The sequence below is a fragment of the Ammodytes marinus genome, assembly GCF_949987685.1.
Source record: "Ammodytes marinus genome assembly, chromosome: 19".
NCBI classification, from domain to species: Eukaryota; Metazoa; Chordata; class Actinopteri; order Uranoscopiformes; family Ammodytidae; genus Ammodytes; species Ammodytes marinus.
Genome location: NC_137223.1, coordinates 8926741 through 8949138, shown reverse-complemented (window position 1 = coordinate 8949138; position 22398 = coordinate 8926741). Strand labels below are relative to the sequence as shown.

The 22398-nt window shown below is 43.0% G+C and overlaps 1 protein-coding gene across 1 annotated transcript; it reads right to left on the bottom strand.

The window, feature by feature from the left end:
* Positions 1 to 1307: 1307 nt before the first annotated feature.
* On the bottom strand, positions 1308 to 3488 carry kcns3b (potassium voltage-gated channel, delayed-rectifier, subfamily S, member 3b; the record flags this gene model as incomplete). The annotated part of the gene is made up of 2 exons (XM_080047641.1): positions 3383 to 3488; positions 1308 to 2811 (listed from the first exon to the last, which is right to left on the bottom strand). The coding sequence occupies exon 2, from the start codon at positions 2805 to 2807 to the stop codon at positions 1308 to 1310; it is 1500 nt and encodes a 499-aa protein (XP_079903767.1). The 5' UTR covers positions 2808 to 2811; positions 3383 to 3488.
* Positions 3489 to 22398: the final 18910 nt, after the last annotated feature.

Sequence of the window (22398 nt, the reverse complement as noted above, 5' to 3'; positions counted from 1 at the left end):
AAAAAAGTTTCCTGTAGAGTTTGAGTACATTTCAACACTAAAGAAAAGACTACACTTTAGAGTCCTTGTAACAAGTAATTGTTGCATTTCAGTGTTTTCGACGTATGGCGAGAAATGAATGCTATTGTATTCGCAAATATTGCATATGATATATCTCCAGACTCAAATGTTAGAATGCTTATTAATGCAATAAGAAAGTATGTCTAAGATTAGATTCCTCAAATGTTTATTGAAGAGCACTCAGACTGTCCCTCCCCAGCTACCCCCCCCCCCCCCCCCCCGCCTCCCTTCGATACACCCCCCTCCAGCAGTAAACAGTCTGTCGCTGAGCCCTCCCCCTCCCCCTCACCTGCCAATTGAAACACACAACATTCTTGTTGATGCTGAACTGACTACTTGCTAGCTGATCTGGGCCATTCTTCTCAGAAAGCCACCGCGGGACCGCCATGTTCTTACAGGATCCAAGAACATGAAGCCTCTGTTGTTTGATCAAATACTCTTTGCTTGATTATTACAGCCTTATGATCTCATTTTCTCACTACACTATGAAAACCCCATCTGAATGAGTAGAAGTTTGAGTGAGTTTGGCATGTCACAAATGAGAGGCGTAATTCTTCTGATTCACTGAGTTTTATTTCATGTCCACAAGAGTTACCCCCCAGGAGTCACTCAGCATGCCAAAACAACGGTCGAAAAGAAAAATGTAGTGACAACCTGGCACATCACTGCTTTCCACAATGCTCCTAAAGAGAGATTTGTGGTGTTTTTTTTCTCGCCAGAATCAATAACATTGCATAATTCTACACGACTATTAATATAACTGCCCTTCAAAATGCATACATTTTTGTTCATGCAGACTGAGCCACATCAACAACATATCTGAAATACCTTCTTTAAATATCAAACAGTGTTTTTGTCATTGTAGACTTTTGCATCCGTCAAATCAGTCTGAACTTTGAACAAGCAGACAAATCAATACAGGGCATTACTTACTAAAGAAGAAACGTTATGGGCTCCTAACATGCATAATTGCAGTTTTCTCGAGCAGAAAATGGGCTGTCAAACCTCTCTGTAAGTTCAGATAAATCCCTTCAGATTTCTTGGTTTTAGCAAGACCGTGTATTTCACGAGCTGTTCCGTTGTAGAAAGAAAGACAAAAAATGTTCATGGCCACGATATTTCTCTGTCAAATTGCAGGAGGAAGACGGTGCAGGGAGGCAGGATCAGTGATGGAGTGCTCTGCCCTGAGAGGCACGGAGTGACTTGCAGTCATAAAGGGAGCCAGAGCCAGTCATATGGCAGGAAGCTCATTTTGCTTCCTCATTTTCACAAGTATCATTATCATACACCTCTATGTCTTGGAGACTGGAGGCATCTGTATCTTCCCCTGCACTGCTCACACTGTTCCTGAAAGTGATGCTCCCTATAAAGGGATACACACTTTGCGTAAAGAGGTCTCTGATGTTATAATAAGGGAGTTCTGGGTCTTGTCTTTCAGGCTTAGTAATAACCTGACCCTCCATGGCTTTGTTTCTTTGATAGTACTTTGAAAACTTATTGAAAATGATGGTGATGGGCAGAGCCACCACTAACAGGCCGCAGATAATACACAAGGTGGCCACTATCTTCCCTGCCAGCGTCACTGGACAGGTGTCGCCGTAACCGACTGTGGTCATGGTGATCGTCGCCCACCACCAGCCTGCAGGGATGGTTGCCAGATCTGTGTCGGGCTCCTCCTTCTCTGCAAAGTAGATGAGGGCGGAAAAGATGGTGACCCCCATGGAGAGGAAGAGGAGGAGCAGACCCACCTCCTGGTAACTGTGGCGGACGGTGGCGCCCAGCGCTCGAAGCCCGATTGAGTGTCTGGCCAGTTTGAGGATTCGGAGAACCCTCATAAGGCGCAGAACCTGCACCACCTTCCCCACGTTTTGTAGGTCCTCGTTCTCCTCCGCGGCCTCCTCGTCCGCCGTTTCCAGAGCCAACGTGACGTAAAATGGCAAAATGGACGCCACGTCGATGATGTTCAAGGGGTTCCCTAGAAACTTCCGGCGGGAGGGCGCCACGATCAGCCTGAGGAGGAATTCGGTGGAGAAGCAGGCGATGCAGATCACCTCCAGCACGGCCAGCACGGGGTCCTCGATGGGCCTCTCGTTGTCGTCCACCTGCTGGAACTCTGGCATGCTGTGGACGCACATGGCGATGATGGAGGTCAACACCACGCTGAGGGACGCGACGGCGATGACCTTGGAAGCGGTGGAATGACCCGGGTCCTCCAGCCTGAGCCACACATATCTCCTCAGCTCCCCGCACCACGCCCCTTTGAACTTGGCCAGGTCTTTGTCTAGAGCCGAGAGCTCCTCAAAGGAAGAGTCGAAGCTGGGCTCCTGCTGGTCGTCGCTCTGGATGTCCCAGTCCCGGTCCTCGATGTACTCCTTCCTCTCGTGGTACCAGTAGCTGCAGCAGGGGCTCAGGTAGAGCTCCTGGATGCCCCAGTACTCGATCTCCTGGCTGAAGGAGAAGACGCACAGCTCCTCCATCATGTGGATGCGTCCGGTGCGGTAGAAGTTGAGCACGCAGATGAAAACCCGCGGATTCCGGTCGAAGTAGAACTCCTTCTCGGCGGGGCTATAGTCGTCACACAGCTCCAGGATGGCCTGTTCACTCTGGCAGCGCAGCAGACGAGCCAGGCGCGTGTGAGGGAAGCGGAGCAGCGTGTCCCGGTCCACTTGGTGCCGTAACCCTCCCACGTTGATGTGGACCCGGTCCTCCTCATTCCCCCACTGGTGGAGGATTTGCCCGTACCCCATGGTCCTGGGGGATACAAACAGAGATATTACGACAAAAGAGCTCTGTCAGTTTTATAGATTTTTTTTGTTCTTGACAAGAAAATGCCCCTCCCTCCCACAAACATCGCAGTCTGGGTTTATAAGTGGTACATTTATGTTGAGAGATCGAGACATATTTGACTGCACTGTTTGCAGAGCACATTAGTCCTCTGAAGGGCAAAATCAATACAGCACACACACAGGAAATGGCTTGGGCTGGAGTGAGCGAAGAGGCGTAAGGCACTGTCACTTCTTTGAGGGCTTTGAGTGCAGGATTATCAACAGAAGAAAACAAAATACAGAGCAGAGGAGACCCCTGCCCTTTTCCTAACACAGAAACTGAACTCACACATAATTTTAAGGCAATTATTAAAGACTGTTTTCCAGCATGCGTAGGTTTTTGATTGTCCTGTAATGTCTAATCATCTAGGAATAAGAGCAAAGTGCTGCTATGCATTCACACACTCTGCTGATTCTTGCAAGAAAAAAATATCCAATATTTTACAACCAACATTTTACCACTTGCGAATTACTTCTTATTTGAATTTGACACGTACCTGTGCTTGTAGCCTTTCTTTCCATTAAAATAACTTTTATCCAAGCTGTTTTTAGTTTTCACAACGGGGCGCACATCAGGTCGCTGGCTGCAGGAAGAGCGGTGCTGCTGCTTCACTCGCGGGACAAGAACAGCTGGAGGCGGGACAGTGGCGCTCTGGCAGTTTGTTCCCTTGTACAGCGAGCAGGGAGGGGCGAGAGGAGAGCGAGAGGAGAGCGAGAGAGCGGACAGATGTAGGAACACCCTGCGAGAAATTACTGTATAGTCGATTTTTATTATGGCACATCCTCAATCATATGCCTGCAATGTCCCTCAATGAAGCTGCATTTCTTTTGTGATATTCAATCATTTTGTAAGGAGTGCACCTGCACTAATTTAACGTTTTAATAAATATATAGTTTTAGGTGAAACTAAACTACTGCAAGTAAAGGTAACAGTTTATAGCTTGAACGCACGCTGGAGGGAGTAAAGTAAGTGAAATCACACATAGACATTTTAATCCTCAGCGAGAAAGCACCGCTGGCAGGTTTAACTGCTAAGGCAGGCAGTAACATTGCGTTTGGCAGCAAATGGGAAATACAACATACCTTTACAGAGGAAGCACAGTAAAAAAAACTTACAAAATAAAATGATATAAATGCTGTTGTACTTTATTTGTTCTGACGTTTTTCCATCCATTATATTATAACCTTAATAAAATAAATAACTCAGATGTGCATGTGCTGTTAACAGCATTCAACTATATCTTCTAAAAGCACCAGAGCAAACTGCGTTCTGGTTCTGCCCCCTAAAATGAATGTGGCCCTTTAACATTCCTCTCATTAGGGTCAGCACACGTGCACTCTTTCAGCATTTGTTTTAATACAATGTTGTGTGATGCTCTTCTGTTCTGCAGCCAGTGTTGAATTTATTGCCCATGACCCAGAATTACATTTCACTGCTTGTCAATTTCTTTATTTTCTGGTAATTTGGTGACATTCACATTTGTAAGAAAACACTTAAAATTTTGCACCACTGAAATGCAAGTGTACACAGTGTGATGCAGGTCCTGCTCTTGGGAAGAATTTTAGAGTGACCCTGTAAAGAAACTATATAGGGGGGAACGGGGGAAGGGTGCACATTGGATTGTGGGTCAGAATCGCCCAAATAGGATGCAGTTTTCAACACTAACAATCTTGGCCAGATGAAGTAGAACATCTAGGTATTCTAACCGTCTTAAATCTGGCCACAAGAATCGGGACATCCTAAATCTTTTTTCTACATACTATATAGTAGGCTAGAAAGTATGCGATTTGAAATGCAACCTGTGTTTTAATCTAACTGGTTCTATCTGTCATTTGAATGTTAATTATTGAATATGAATTATGATGTATTTAATCAGAGTTACTTTCAAGTGTTTAGAAAATGTTTTTCTTAATTGACCAAACCCCATGATTCTGTTACTCGTCAGACATTAGTTTTGGAATATTTGGTTTTCAAGCTAGCTGTCAGGATTGTAACTGTTGCAACATTTGTTGTTATGGTAGTTTCAGAGTGGAAAAGTGGATCAGTTTACCCCCTTGATTTCTCTGGTATGTCTCAGTTTACCCCACAGCTGGGGTGAAAACTGAGACACAAGACAACTTTTTTTAAAACAATCATATTTTCACTGCCCTTTGTCATGATTAAATTCTGCTAATGCCCTTTTCTAGGAAACATCCTGAAATAATGGGAAATGAATAAATTTGACTGATCATTTTAGCTCCGTTAGAGGGAAGCAAATGTAAAAAGTGTCTCACATTACCCCGTTCTCCCCTACATATTAATCAATTAACATCAACATAGGCTATAATGTACCATTAGTCAGCAACTCCAGAGAATGCTTTTTGTCAAAATCAGTGAATATCTCCTCACGATCCACTATCCGTGCTGTGTGTGAGCTGGAAAAAATCTAGGGTTATAGGGCATGCAGCTAAATACAGTGTTCACGGCTTTGTTTACCCTAAATTTGTTTACATACCAGTTTCAAGTATTATTACTGGATTTGTTTATTCAGCGCACACACAGTGAGGACAGGTAGCGGATCGGAACAAGATATACTTGCCTACTGATTTCGACAGAAATTGATTTTGACAACAAGCATTTTCCAGAAACGTTGACTTCACCTTTACAGTTCTTTCATTTAGGTTCTTTATCAAGAAGGAACCCCACACATTGGTTGCGTTCCGAATCGCATACTCTTTCTTTTTTCTATTCTACATACTACATCTGACGATAAAAATAATCTAGTTAGGATGCAGTAGGCATACTATTGGGACATACTTTTCTCTCTTATTTCATCATAACATTGCGCCTTGATCTTGCCTCGTGCTTTTATATCCGTCGCATCCCTGTTTGTTTTCATAATTATGGAGGCTTCGTCGATGTTACGTCACTTCACGTGCGCACTGGATTGTGGGAGAGAATCGGCCAAATAGGATGCACTTTTCAACACTAACAATCTTGGCCGCATGAAGTAGGACATCCGGGTACTTCTAACCATCCTAAATCTGGCCACAAGAATCGGGACATCCTAAATCTTTTTTCTACATACTATATAGTAGAAAGTATGCGATTCGGAACGCAACCATTGTCTTTATTTGCTGCTTTCCTACTTTATTTGGTGTATAGTAAAATAAATAACAGCATGTTTTGCAGGTGAATCCAGCCATGATACAGATTTCTTCACTTCAGTGGTGAATGTGTCTTTTATATGATAAGGATACACATTTATACACATTTTAATCTTAATTTAATTTTCATCATTTGTGATCTATAAAAAATATATGTAACATTTCCTTAAGATCTATTTTGCAGATTGGTATACTGATATATCTTTGCTCAACTGTGTACAGAAGAAACTGTAGAAGATCATGATGCAGCATTTTAATGCAATTTAACTTTAAATTTAAGTCAACTAGCATGATCCAATCAACCTCTCAGCAGTGCATGTTGAGCCTCAGTGGAGGCCAAATTACAAGACACTGGGCTGCACAATTAGCCTCATCAGGCTGTGATAGGATTCACCTGTTTGTTCGTGTTTCTGTTGAGCCCAAAGGGAAGGCCTACAGAGTTTACTCCCACCACAAACTCCTTTTAAAACCGCAAGAACAAGGGCTCTGAGGTTACCAGTGGCCCACCTCTTGTGCAGTAATGAGTTGCTTAGTAGGACTGGGGTTTGTAGTTTTGCTTTTTTCTTAAAGTTTCAAATGTTCAAATTGTATGTGCTATTTTCAATCCCCCCTCCCCATCTCTTTCAGGTTTATTCTCCTGATTACACTTCTAAATACAGAGGCTCATGTAATCAATCCCTCTAGGAGTAAGTCGTTTTCCCCCTTAATATGTATAGCTTGATGAGTGTGATTTTAATTGCAGACTGCCCACTAATAGAATTGTTTAACCCCAGATATCCGTACAAAATGCCTGGGCAATGTCTTGCGTGTCGATGTGGGTCCACTTGGAGAAAAATTTCTTGAAGTTGCTGGTGTCAAAGGTAAGCTGACATTTTGTCTTCTCTTTCTTATACTGCATAATTTCTTCTTCTAACCAGCCTCTTGTCCTCCCCAGATAACTCTGCCACAGTTCTCACACCGGCTTTAGCTTCTCAGTGTGGCTTCAGTGTGACGATAGAAGAGGGGAATGTCAAGATCTATGTCTCCATTCAAAACTGTTTTGCTAATAATGTGGTAAAGTCCAGATATATATATATATATATATATATATATGTTTTATATTAGAGGGGCATCAAATGTTTTTTGTTTTATCAGTCTTATCTCTGTTTGTAGAACGATCAGACATTCACTACCACATTGAATATTCGTCTGTATGGGAGCCACATTGTTGAAGAGCTGTACCAGGTGTCTGAAACCTGCCGGTACGCTGCCTGGGCCTCCCGAGACATTGTCTGTGCCCTCAACTATATGGAGGCAAGTGAATGCTGCAGGGGTCATGTGGCAGTCTATATGATAAGTGGCTTGTGAGCGTCAAGGCTGCTCCATTTGATGTCACTGCAGAGTGAGGGATTGATTGGCACTTATGTGGGTTGGCTTCATTTCTAGGTTTCTGTGAGAAGGCCAGCTGAAGTTGATGCTGGATCCAGTATCACGAACGTCGTGTTCTACACTCCTTCTGAGAAGAGGAGCATGACGGTGGCTGAGGCCAGTGGAAATGGGTATGGGATAGCAAACAGCCCTACAAGGCTGCTACTCAGAAGTCCAAGACGGTCACATGAAACTTACATCCAGAATGTAAGTGGACTGCTTTTCAATAAACATTTCTTAAAGACTGACCTTTTTTATCTTTACCCTGAGGCAGGCTCCAGTTGAATAATTACTTGCAGCACATTCTTTAATTCACTACATGCGTACACTTGCAGCCAGTAAACTATTGGATTCAGGTCAAATGATGCAATCGGACAGCCTTTTTGTAAAATTGATCATTTTTTCAGCAGTTAAATGCATAGGTAGGCATCTTTTGTTATTTACGTTCCCATTATGTTGCATTAATCACGTCCCTGGAAATGGATCTTCTGTACCAACAGTATTGATTGATATTCTGATTACACAAACATGTCTGCATAATGTTTTGTAATCTCATCCCACAGGTAGCACAGGATCCGGTTGTGCCGATGAGGGTGCTCAGAACCTCGCTAATATTGGAAAATAACCGGCAGGCGACTCAAATCGATGCAACAGCTGCTTGCCCGGAGGGTAATGAGCATGTTTTGAGAACAGTAGGCAGGGCTGTAGTGGTCAATGAGAAAGTCTTGAGTGGATAGTCTCTGGGAATTTGGGGACCCTTTTAACTTAGGTTTATAAACTCTCTCCTGGGTGCTATCATATTAGTTTACATTCTTGTAGGCCAATTTCTTGTATCTTGCCCTTTTTTAAAACGTACTACATCTATTATGTTTTAACCATTTTTATCACAATTAAAAGATAGTCGGACATTCTGTAAATATTGTTGATTTCTTGCTGATTTAGACTGGGAGAATACCACTTGTGTCTGTAGCTAGCCTCTAGTGGAAAGCTTGTAAAACCACTTTAGTTAAACTTTCAGTTTCACAAAAGTCTTTGCGTTTCCATAGGTCGACTCATGAGTTCAGCACATCTTAAATCTTTGCTTACTCCCTCCCTTTCTAAGTACTGTGTCTGTTTGCCATTTTTGTACAGGTACCCTCTCCTTCTCTCCAAACACCATCACCTGGTTCCTGCCGAAGCACATTGACCCTCTGATTGACTCTAGTCAGTATCAACTGCTGGAGGTTCACATGGGTGTCGATGGCCAGAAGGTCAGCACTGCTGAGATGGCTGCCAGACGTTACTCCCTGTCTGTCAATGACGTGCACATTGTCATTGTAATTCCTATTGGGGCTGACGGTGGCTACTATGAGGTCAGTTGAGTTGACTTTTTTAGAACAATTTATTAATTCTGTGTTTTTGACATGCATCAAACGACAATTCCCAGCCTCCTTGAGCTTGTTGTGCATTAGGTATCCAAAAATGGACCAGACAGTTTTGTTGAACTATTGAATGGACAGTAAGTTGTATGTACAAAAGATACACTTTACCCTAAATTGCACAGGTTTTTTATCTAACTTTCACATCAAGAGGAATAAGTTCTGTGCTGTGTTCTCTTTGGCCCCCGATCAAAAGTTGAGCCGCTAATGTCCTTCAAGACTTAATATGGAACATTTGACTTTACAGAGCCATGTTCAGGACGGTCATTACCTGACTTCTTATTCTATTGAGCTGATGCTCGAGTTGCTCTGGACTGAAGACGGTCACAAGGACACGCGATACAAAGTCCTCTTTTCCATCACGACACCACCAATCGCTCAACCGCCGCACAGTGAGTCTTTATCATGGTTCTGAGATGTGTGTGTGTATATATATATTATATGGTTCCAGCTGCTTTAATTTCTCTTTATTTTGCCCCACATACACACTTCCAGAGATGACACTGTCTGAGGATCACGCAGAGTATGCTCCAGTTCCTCACCCTGCGTATCCCCAGGTTTCTAAACACATAGGTATGTACTTAGCAATACGATGGATTGATTCGTAACAAAATGGGCACAAGCAGAACTATCCAACTCGGGCTTCCAATGTAATCGGCGCCCAAATGGCCACAATTGAAGTGGCCTTAATTGTCACATTGACTGTGAAGATGCTAAGCTACATCTCTGTACAATTTCTCAACATGTGTCCCTCACCGTTGCAGTTCCTCCCTCCGTCTCTGGTGGCTGTGATCATAAAAACTTCCTTGTCCTCGTGAAGTACGGGACCGAAGGCTTACACTTTCAAACCATAGTGGGGAAAAGGATATTGACCCAGGCCCTGGCTCAGCAATACGGCTTTGTAGAGAACGGAACCCATTTCAGTATTGTGGTGCCGTTTTCAGCCACTGATGTTGCGTTTGAGGTACATCGGTCTTATTCTTTTAAACATAGCGGGAAATGTGCTAGGATTCCATGCGTCTTAACTTTGTAGTTCTTCTGCTTCTCAGGCTGTTCAGGCGTCAACCATCAGGAGCAGACTTGACGTGGTTCTTATAAATCCGCAAACTCATAGAAGAATCAAAGACTTCACACTGGCCTGCGATTTCCGCTCTACACTAATCGGTTTGTTGAAAAGTAATGGTATTTAAAATGTTTTGGTTTGACAAAACGCCAACCCTTTCTGCCCCTCTTCTAGAATGTTTTCCAAATGGAACCATGACTGCTCTGGCTGTGAAACTGGAGTCTGTTCCCAGTCTGAACCCTGGTCATCTGGCCCTCAGAGACCCCAAATGTGGTCCCTACCACAGCGACGACCGCTTTGCCTACTTTGTATTCACTGGGAACACCTGTGGGACAACCAGAAAGGTCTGAATACTTTCCTGTTGCCAAGTGTCAACACTGATCTTAACCTGGCAATAATTGTATTTTTATTTATTTTTGTTCTCCAGTTTCTTCACAATATGATGATGTACGAGAATGAAATCTCTCTGCCAGATGACCTTGAAATGAAAAGGGAATCGAAGAATGACGAGCCGGAGTATGAGTGAGTCTCAAATGCCCAAAGGCGATTAGACAATCGTCAGAAAATTAATCCGTAACCGTTTTATCTCTTAATCATCTTTTCAAGCAAAATTGCCCAGTTCCTCATCCCAAACATGTGGGTGTTTGCGAAATTTCTTTGAAAGGGAAACTTTTTGGTCGACTAAAAACATGTAATGTCACATTTGGAATTTGACTTTACCCCATTTGACACTTTAAACCAAAGGTAAAAGATAATTACTTGATGCACTCAAAGCAAGTGTGGGTAAGCGGGTGTGTGTATGCACACGGTATGATGTAGGCTATGATTTGAGTTTCTTCTTTTTTATGAGAAAAATGTAATTGCTTGTTTCAGATTTTTTTTTGTGTATGTGATTCCTATTTTGGGAAAACTGTATAGGAATTGTTTTGCTTTTTAGGGACCCCAGGAAGAATAGTTGTCACAATGGTGACAACTAATGGGGATCCAACAAACAAGTCCACCACACAATTTCAAGCTAATTGCACTAAAGTGTTAAAAAAAACAGGACAGTAAAATGTAAGTGGTGACTTTCAAAAGGCTTATTTTACGGCCAGACCTATGTGTTTTGACCACACTAATTTAAGTCCTTATCCCCTTTTCTCCAGGTTGAAGGTTTTTTGTTACTATGACATCAACAGAACCCACACTGTTGCCTTCCACGCCAGATCTCGCAGGAGTGAACCATATGCTGAAAATGCAAGAGGCGAGATGCAAGTTGAAATGAGACTTGCTGTGGGTAAGGGGAGGTTCTACATGCGTCATAGTGGTGCAGATGTTTCTCAAGCTGGGATTTTTTATTTCTGTCTCTGTAAACGTATGGCTTATTGAAGCCATAAAGTACACAATAGTCTTCCAAAAATGGGATTGCTTCTCTGGGAAAAATGGAAAGCTGTGTGCATAATGGAGGCTTCCTTGTCTTGGCGATTTGCATGAGCTTCAAAAAGCATCAATGGTCTGAAATGAATACGCTGCCAGGAGGCAATCTCATAAATTGATCTAAAACTAATGGTGTTGGTCAAGTAATTGGAATTGTGACGTTACGTTTATCGATGAGTCTTTAAACGCAATCATCTTAATGACCAAGTTGGCAAGTGGGGTGACGAGGGCAATGTACTTTCAGATGACATTCTAGCACTTATTTATATCGTCTAGACACACAGACCATTCATGCTCCTCCGTCTGAATCATCGCTAAAACAAGTCAACATGCACTGTCTCTCTTTACTTCAGACGACTCGTACAGTGTGTTTCACCGAGCTGATGATTACCCCGTAGCAAAGTACCTACAACAGCCGCTGTATTTTGAGGTGGAGCTGATGAGCTCTACAAACCCCCAAGTGTCCCTGGAGCTGGAGAACTGCTGGGCAACACTGGACGAAGACAGAACGTCCCGCCCACGCTGGAACCTCATCATTAATGGGTAACTTCATCTCTAAGACTTAATGGTCCAATTTGCACTGGGGGAAAAAAGGAATAGGTCTTTTATCGTAGAGTGGAGATGTTGTTTTGATTGAAAAAATGGATCTTCTCCCCCCTCAGTTGTGAGAACCCAGCTGACCCTTACCAGTTGTTCCTCCATCCTGTCTGGGCTGATGCCAGAGTTCAGAATCCTTCCCACTTGAAGCGCTTTGAGATCAAGATGTTTGCTTTTGCCGAAGACCAAGATAACCTGAGTCGCCAGGTACATTTAATCTGCAAGATTATATATGATCTTAAATGTGTTTCCTCCATGAAGCTGTACATATCAATATAATACATCCCTGTTCATATCCTGCAGCTCTCTGTCCACTGTGACGTGGTGATCTGCGACGCCAGAAATCCAATCGGTGGCGCCTGTCTTGGCCAGTGTTCAAACCAAGAAAACGGCATAAAGGGTATCTCGTACATTAACGCACTCTAGCGAGATTAATCCAAGTATTGAATATGTTTTCTGACTATAGGGAAATGTATAGCTAAGATTTATTTTCCTTCCACAGGTCAAAAACGTGCCGTTTCAGACATCTACAGTTTCAAACCAGTTTCATCTGGAACAATATTCATGCTCTAAATAAAAACGTTTTAAACGATCATCCTTGTATTGTATTTTTTGGAAATATTTTATTTGTAGACATTGTTGACTCTCTCAAAGGTGATTTGTTCCCCCAGGATCAATTGGTCTAAATTAGTGAAGCTCCAGCATGATGCTCACAACTTAAATTAAAGGAGCCTACATGGTAAGATACATGTTATGTTAAGCACACACATCAAAAGAAATCTTCTTGTTCTTCACCCCATCACATGAGGACTTGACTTCGGAACAGTCTTTAGAACAGTCCATTATTGTCATTTGACTCTTGGAGCAGACATAGCTTTGTTATCGGGCGACAAAGTTCGTTGGTCTTGACTTTCACTTGACGGAACAAAGCCTTTCTGGTATGGGATAGCAAACAGTTCTACAAGGCTGCTACTCAGAAGTCCAAGACGGTCACATGAAACTTACATCCAGAATGTAGGTGGAACGCTTTTCAATAAACGTTTCTTAAAAGACTGACCTTTTTTATCTTTACCCTGAGGCAGGCTCCAGTTGAATAATTACTTGCAGCCCATTCTTTAATTCACTACGTGTGTACACTTGCAGCCAGTAAACTATTGGATTCAGGTCAAATGATGGATCAATTGGTCTAAATTAGTGAAGCTCCAGCATGATGCTCCGTTTTTCCCTCGACACATATCTCATCCAATATCCAAAAGAAATCCACGGGACCACGACGTGACGTTTAAAGGTTTAATTGTCAAAAGATACAAACAAAAAATCCTTTTCCACAATGTAATATTAATGGAGAGATATACAGGTCCTTCTCATATAATTAGCATATTGTGATAAAGTTGATTATTTTCCATAATGTAATGATAATAATTGAACTTTCATAAATTTTAGATTCATTGCACACCAACTGAAATATTTCAGGTCTTTTGTTGTTTTAATACTGATGATTTTGGCATACAGCTCATGAAAACCCTCAAATCTCCAAAAATTAGCATATCATGAATAGGTACTCTAAACGAGCTCTTAACCTAATCATCTGAATCAACTAATTAACTCTAAACACCTGCAAAAGATTCCTGAGGCTTTTAAAAACTCCCAGCCTGGTTCATTACTCAAAACCGCAATCATGGGTAAGACTGCCGACCTGACTGCTGTCCAGAAGGCCATCATTGACACCCTCAAGCAAGAGGGTAAGACACAGAAATAAATTTCTGAGCGAATAGGCTGTTCCCAGAGTGCTGTATCAAGGCACCTCAGTGGGAAGTCTGTGGGAAGGAAAAAGTGTGGCAGAAAACGCTGCACAACCAGAAGAGGTGACCGGACCCTGAGGAGGATTGTGGAGAAGGGCCGATTCCAGACCTTGGGGGACCTGCGGAAGCAGTGGACTGAGTCTGGAGTAGAAACATCCAGAGCCACCGTGCACAGGCGTGTGCAGGAAATGGGCTACAGGTGCCGCATTCCCCAGGTCAAGCCACTTTTGAACCAGAAACAGCGGCAGAAGCGCCTGACCTGGGCTACAGAGAAGCAGCACTGGACTGTTGCTCAGTGGTCCAAAGTACTTTTTTCGGATGAAAGCAAATTTTGCATGGCATTCGGAAATCAAGGTGCCAGAGTCTGGAGGAAGACTGGGGAGAAGGAAATGCCAAAATGCCTGAAGTCCAGTGTCAAGTACCCACAGTCAGTGATGGTCTGGGGTGCCATGTCAGCTGCTGGTGTTGGTCCACTGTGTTTTATCAAAGGCAGGGTCAATGCAGCTAGCTATCAGGAGATTTTGGAGCACTTCATGCTTCCATCTGCTGAAAAGCTTTATGGAGATGAAGATTTCATTTTTCAACAAGACCTGGCACCTGCTCACAGTGCCAAAACCACTGGTAAATGGTTTACTGACCATGGTATTACTGTGCTCAATTGGCCTGCCAACTCTCCTGACCTGAACCCCATAGAGAATCTGTGGGATATTGTGAAGAGGAAGTTGAGAGACACCAGACCCAACACTGTGGATGAGCTTAAGGCCGCTATCGAAGCATCCTGGACCTCCTTAACACCTCAGCAGTGCCACATGCTGATTGCCTCCATGCCACGCCGCATTGAAGCAGTCATTTCTGCGAAAGGATTCCCGACCAAGTATTGAGTGCATAACTGAACATAATTATTTGAAGGTTGACTGTTTTGTATTAAAAACACTTTTCTTTTATTGGTCAGATGAAATATGCTAATTTTTTGAGATAGGGATTTTTGGTTTTTCTTTACTTTTTTGCCAAAATCATCAATATTAAAACAATAAAAGGCTTGAACTACTTCAGCTGTGTGTAATGAATCTAAAATATATGAAAGTCTAATGTTTATCAGTACATTACAGAAAATATTGAACAATATGCTAATTATATGAGAAGGACCTATATATGATAAAAGCAGTGGTGTAGTCTAGCTTTTTGCAGTGGGTATACTGTGATGATTCCCTCCTAGCCTCTTCTTGAATATGCAGCATAGCATTTGTACATTAAACATATGGCTTCTCCGTGGTTAGTTTACAATTTTGTTGTTTCTGCATTAGGTGCAGCAAAGGCAAAAACATTTTACATCTTAGCCTACCTATTTAGAAACACAAAGTTTAGGATTTCTATTCCCAAATGAAATTGGTCTCCCCCAGATTTTTTTTTATATTAAAATACATTGTTTCCCACCTTCTGGTGACTCTACAATAGATAAACACAAGTCTGTTCTAGATCCCGGCCCTTCTAGGGGGGTCCGGGGGTTAGCCCCCCCGGGAGATTATTTTTAACCTTTTTTAAGTGAAATGCATGAATCTGGTGCACTTTGAGAAGAAAACTAAGAGGCTTAATCTGAAGAATTGTGTGAACAAAGAACTTGGAGACGCTGGGTCGGGTGAATTAGAAGCTATTGAAGAAAGACACTTGGATTTTCCATAAAAATATTAATTTAAAATAAAATATTATGCAGGGTCCTCTGGGATGGGCTTGGTGCTCCTTTTCTTTTATGGAAATATTTCTCTGTAATATAATGAATGCATTTAAATGCAGTGAGAGGAACGAAGTAATAGAACTCTGTTGTCCAGCTATCTTTTTTTCCACAGACGAGGCTGAAATAGGCTGTAGTGTAGACTATACACAGTGCATGGGCAACTGAAGTCAGCCCCATTTCCATTTAAATAAACTCAATACACACTGTGCTTGGACGTGAATGTGACGTGATCAATTAACCTCGGATTACCTCCCAGATGATCTGATTAAATTATTAGGCTATTAATTATAGACCAACACATTGTATTCAATTGGGGGGGGGGGGGTGCCTGGCGGTCGGGGCCCTAAGAAACCACTTGGTTCGCTTATGCCTCGGGCCAGCTCTGGTTTTCTTTCATGTTCAGTGCATGAGTTGACGGGGTGAATCAATCGCCACCTAAGCCAATGAAAACTGCACTGATGATCCGATATTGAAGTGCTCGCAAAAATTAATATGAATTTCAGACCGGTTATGCAAACTTATAATATTACTTTTTCCGCATTGGGAGAAAATATGTCCCTGCGCGCTTTTGGTGTGCTCCGACAGCACCGTGTGCGTCTTCCGAGGGGACTACTGAGCTGAATGTTGCGTCGCGCTGCCAGTATTTTCGGGTTGGACATCGCCCTTTCTTTTACCCAACAGTCCGCAATGAAAAGAGCCGTGGGTAATGCCTGGTACCGCCAGAGGTGGGCAGAGTAGCCAAAAAATGTACTCAAGTAAAAGTAAGTTACTTTAAGATTATAACTACTCAAGTAGAAGTAAAAGTACTTATAAAAATTATTACTCGAGTAAGAGTAAAAAAGTATGCAGTGAAAAGACTACTCAAGTACTCAAGAGTACAAGTAGGCCTACTGAATTACTCCGGATTTATTTTTGAAATATACAGAGTAACACAAACGGTACAGATTAGACACGAACATAATATAAAACAACAATGTTCAAATAAAGATATGTTAAATAACATAATTTTAAATAAAACAATAAATAAGGTTTTTAAAAATCAAATTAATAACCCTTGAACTCAAACAATAATACATTCATTATCTGCCAAATTAAATACATCACCCTTCAAATAAAATGATAATAAATTAGGCTTGTCCAAAATTATATTAATTAAAACCAATACACTTATAACACTGTTGCAATTGTTTTGCACATACACATTTTAAAACAAATTCCTACAATATGTCACTGGCCCTGAGAAAATTATCTAGGTTGTGTTTAGCCCCAAAAATATAAAACACAAAATTAAACTTTGTTACACATCAAAACCTGCTGGCACACTCACTTAACGTAGCCTATGAAACTACAGAGTGGCTGAACAAAGAGACCACTCACAGACTCTCACACAGCCAGACTGGGGCATGCGAAGTGAGTGCTACAGGGAGATCAGCGGTTTCTTCCATTTTCTCGACTCACCCAGATAGTCGGTAAAATATGCGTTTAACCTACATCGCACGGCCACGGACACAACATCGGTGCAGAACCGCAGCCTTTAAAAAAGTCCGCGGACATTGTTGAGCCCTATGACAACATGACAACACTTGTCATGTGACTGAAGTGGCTGCATTTGATTGGCAAGCTTTTGTAATGTGGTTTTTATTGGTTGAAATAGTCACGTGATAGAGATGTTGGCTGAAGACGTCCCCGGGGAGAGAAATCATGAGAGAAATAGCTCTCGCATGTAATAAATAAAATATATAAAAAAATAAGGTAACGACCGTCACGTAGCCAAATGGAACGGCGTAAAAGTACCGTTCTTTCTTCAAATATTTACTCAAGTAAAAGTAAATGTATGTTGCAATAAAACTACTCCTAAAATTACAATTTATTCAAAAAGTTACTCAAGTATTTGTAACGGAGTAAATGTAGCGCGTTACGACCCACCTCTGGGTACCGCATCTATTATAAGTCCCTTGCGACTTCCACAGGGACACACAGCGCACAGGTTGAATTTATGAATTAAAGTATGACAGTTGAGTTCTGTCACTATCGAAATTGTTACGTATTATTTGACATTTCTTAGTGGGCATACGGAAATGCTGGAGCTTTCTTAGTGGGTATACTGCGTATACCTGCGTATCACGTAGACTACACCACTGGATAAGAGAGAGAAGCGAGAGAGAGGTCAAACTGTGTGGCTCCACGCTTGTAATCCTGACTGTCTGTTACAAGTAGTTAACACAATAAAGTTTCCTCTAATATTTCAAAATAAAGTTATCAAATGTCAGTTACACCAAAAATAATGCAAATGAATTTCAAAATTAAATACTATATATTTGAAATGACCACAATTATGTATTATATAAATCCACTTATAAAAATCCAAACATTATCATTAAATATTAACTTAGATAAAACAGGCATTTAGGCTCCTACATTAGCGGCCCCTAATTATCAATCTCTTTGAAACAATTACTCACAACTTAAAGTAAAGGAGCCTACATGGTAAGATACACGTTATGTTAAACACACACATCAAAAGAAATCTTCTTGTTCTTCACCCCATCACATGAGGACTTGACTTCGGAACAGTCTTTAGAACAGTCCATTATTGTCATCTGACTCTTGGAGCAGACATAGCTTTGTTATCGGGCGACAAAGTTCGTTGGTCTTGACTTTCACCTGACGGAACAAAGCCTTTCTTGTCCGGAAAAGTCTCCAGGATCCTCCCAAGAGGCCACAAATTTCTGGGAGATGTATCGTCCACAATCAGCACCACATCACCGACGCAGAAGTTTCTTCCAGGTGTGGACCATCGTTGACGTTCTTGAAGCTGTGTCAGGTACTCCTTGCACCAGCGTTTCCAGAAAACGTCCGCGAGGTACTGGACCTGTCTCCATCTGCAGTTAGCATACTGATCGTCCTTGTTGAATACTCCTGGAGGTAACTCGGGCTTGATCTTGAGTAACAACAGGTGATTGGGTGTTAAGGCCTCTAAATCGTTGAGGTCTGAAGATGGCTTTGTGATGGGCCTGCTGTTTATGACAGCCTCAGCCTCACACAGCAACGTATGGAGGCCTTCTTCATCCAAAAGTTGTTCCTTCACGGTGACGTTCAGGATCTTTCTCACTTAACGGATCAACCGCTCCCAGCTTCCTCCATGGTGCGAACCTGCTGGAGGATTGAAGTGCCACTGAACACCTTTGTGTTGCATTTCGTTTGCGATCTTGCTGGTATTCCATTCTTTGATGGATTTCTTCAACTCACTGTCAGCCGACCGAAAGTTGGTTCCGTTATCTGAGTACATCTCTCTGACTTGTCCTCTTCTGGCAAGGAACCTCCTTATTGCGTTGAGGCATGCATCAGTGTCAAGAGAAGATGCAACTTCAAGATGCACAGCTCGTATGGCGAGACAGGTAAAGATGACACCGTACCTCTTTACTTGCACCCTACCTCTTTTCACCAGGAATGGGCCAAGATAGTCGACGCCAACTCGCATGAATGGAGGGTCATCAGGCAGAACTCTGCATGTCGGTAGATCTGCCATGAGTTGCTTGCCAGCTGTTCCATGTAACTTCTTACAGACGACGCACTTGGACAGGAAAGTTCTGATGGCTCCATTAGCTCCGGGTATCCAGAACCGCTGACGCAGTTGAGCCAACTTGTGGTTCCTTCCGGAGTGAGCTGTAATGTCATGAATGTGTCTCAACACCAGCCTTGTGATGAACGAATCCTTTGGCAGGATGGCTGGCTGCTTGGAATGATTTGGCATCGCCGCTCGGCTCAACCTTCCTCCGACCCTCATGACTCCTTCTTGAAGAACTGGATTCAACTTGTACAGTGAGCTACTTTTCTTCACTCTCTGATGTTCATTAAGCATTGTCAAGTCGTCTTCAAATCTTTGTTTCTGACAGTACTTAACGATTTCTGTTTCTGCTTCTGTCAAATCATCACAGGAAAGGTTTGTTCCTTTGAAAGTCTTCTTAAACTGATTCACTCTGCTTTCTCCACCTAACGTTTAAGGTTCTTTTCTCTTTGCTTTCAGCTCTTTAAGCAAAACTTTCACCTTCAGAAGCCAGGCAACAGCACATTTGAGCTTTGTCCAGGATGAGAAGTGGCACATCAACTGGTCCACTGGATCTGTTGGGTCTTGCACCTGAATGACGTGCGCTTGAGCTGCTCTTTTGACATCTGAGTCGTCGATATCCGCCATTCCGGGATCTGGATTATTGGGCCACTGATCTTCTGTATGGAGCAAGATATCTGGTCCTGAAAGCCAGCATCCCAACTTTAAAAATGCTTCTACGGTCTGTCCTCTTGAGACATGGTCAGCGGGATTCGGAGTGGTATTGACCTATCTCCACTGTGAAGTCTGAGAGTGCTCCAGGATTGCTGAGATTCTATTAGCCACAAAGGTCTTGAATCTTGTTCGCTCGCTGCTCAAATATTTTAGCACAGCCGTGCTATCCGTCCAAAATATTGATTCATGAAGTTCCAGTTCAAGCTCTTTTTTCAGAACCTTGTCCATCTTGACTGCCACTGTAGCTGCAGTTAGCTCCATCCTTGGTATGGTCGGAGACTTTAAAGGTGCGACCCTGGCCTTTGCCATCATCAGGGTGGATTGAGCTTCTCCGGATGCGCTACGCAGCAGCAGATAGCTTGTTGTTCCATAAGCATCTTCACTCGCGTCCGTGAAGTGATGCAGCTGTGCAAAGACTGGTGGACCAAACTGCTTCGTTTTAATGCATCTGTCAACTCCAAAATTGTCGAGCTGTTGCAAACTTGAGATCCACTTTTTACAGCTCTTGATGACTTCATCTGGAAGATCTTCATCCCAGCCATACTTCTGCCTGCATAAATCTTGAAGGATCTTCTTGGCGGGCAGTACCACTGGAGCGACAAAGCCCAGCGGATCAAAGATGGAACTGACGAGGGAAAGCAGGCTTCTCCTAGTGTGTGGTCGATCTTTGAGATTTATCTTGAACTTGAACTGATCTGATTCGGCACACCACTGGATTCCCAATGCTCTCTCCAACGGTAAGTTATCTTCGTCAAAGTCCAGATCTTGAAAACCCTTTGCCTTTTCCTCCTCTGGAATTGAACTGAGAAACTTACGGCTGTTGCTTGACCACTTCGTCAGTCGAAATCCACCTCTCGCCAGCATGCTCAGTACAAAGTTTGATAGCTGTATCTTCATCAGTAGTTGACTTAAGACAGTCGTCCACGTAGAAATTCCTCCTGACTGTTTTGGCAGCTTCGTGACCAAAGTCATCCTCAAAGTCTGTTGCACATTTCTGCAGTGTGAAGTTGGCAACACTTGGCGACGATGTGGCACCGAAGATGTGGACCAACATCTTGTGTTCAACCAGCTCATGCTCATAGCTCCCATCGGGCCACCAGAGAAACCTGAAGAGATCCGTGTCCTTGTTGCTGATTCTGATCTGGTGGAACATGGCCTCCACGTCAGCCATAACCGCTACACTCTCTTGCCGGAACCTCATGAGGACCCCCACTAGCGAGCTCGTTAGGTCCGGTCCCTGCAGGAGTTGCTGGTTCAGCGATGTTCCTTGAAAGCTTGCACCGCAGTCAAAGACGACGCGTAGCTTTTGCTTGACTGGATGTCTGACTCCATGATGAGGCAGATACCAGGTTCTTCCATCGGTTGGCTTACGTTCAGCACCGTCGAGTTTCACCGCATAGTCCTTCTTGAGAATGTCATCCATGAATCCAACATATTCCTTATAAAACTTGACATCTCGAGAGAATCTTTTCTTTAGGTTCAAAGCACGTTGCTCATGCACAGGGACTTGCTCCTCACTGGAAAACAGACGCTGTAATGACATCCACGAGTTTTGAAGATTCGGACACCATGTTGATAAACTGGTGATCGTCCTTAGACAATTCGATGTCTTCGTCTTGTCCTGCATCAGGAAAGTCCTGTTTGAACTGCAGCTGCCAAAGCTCCTCTAGCTTGTCCAGTCCGGTTACAATGCGGGTGTTGACGATAGATTCGTTACCCATTGTTCTCAATGAGATGCTTGCATTACGTCCACTCATGTTCAGTTGGTTAATCAGTGACTCTGTAGCGAAAGTCGCTGAGCTACCTGGATCCATAAACGCGTAGGTTGCCACTGCTTTGGTTCCCTTTTGTGCCTTGACACAGACTGGAATGATTGAAAGAATGCAGTCTTCCTTACCGGCCCCTGTGACACCAAAAGTTTCTGTCATCTGTACAAGGGCGCTTGACATGGATTGTTGATCGCAACTTTCCTTTGTTGTTTCATCTCTGGAGGCTTTAGTGTTCATGTGCAGCAGGGTAGGATGCGGCCGTGAGCATTCTCGGCATTGTGCCTTCTCCTTGCACCCGTTGCTCATGTGGCCGTGTTTCAAACATGCAAAACACAAACCTTTGCTTCTTAAAAAGTATTTTCCTTGTGTGGCCCACCCTTTTTTTGCAGACTGTGAGACTGTGATGCTCTTCTTAGCAATAAAGACAAGGCTTACCATAGGAGTTCACTGAGACAGCTTGTGCATTTGGTGTCGCTGGTTTGTCGTTCTCCATCTTGATTTGGGTTTCAGGGGAAACAACCGCTGTTGTAAACACCTTCCTTGGTTTGAATGTCTCTGTATGTTGTGGGTTCAGTTTCTGTCGCGCAGGGTCTCTCGTGACTGCAGCGGGGTCTTTAATGTTTCCGTAAAGCGGGTGTAATATATATTTAACCTGCTTGTTGACAAAGTCGACAAAATCCTTAAACTTGACTCGTTTCTTTGTTTTTTCTTGTAGGTCACAGGCGGACTTTCTCCATGCTTCCTTGAGCCTGTATGGAAGCTTGTTGGCCAGTGCTTTTATGTTAGCTGTGTTGTCCAAGTCCTCCATGTAGCTTATATCTGCCATTGTGTTGGAGCAGCCTGTGAGGAACAATGCGAATGACTGTAGTGCATCGCCGTC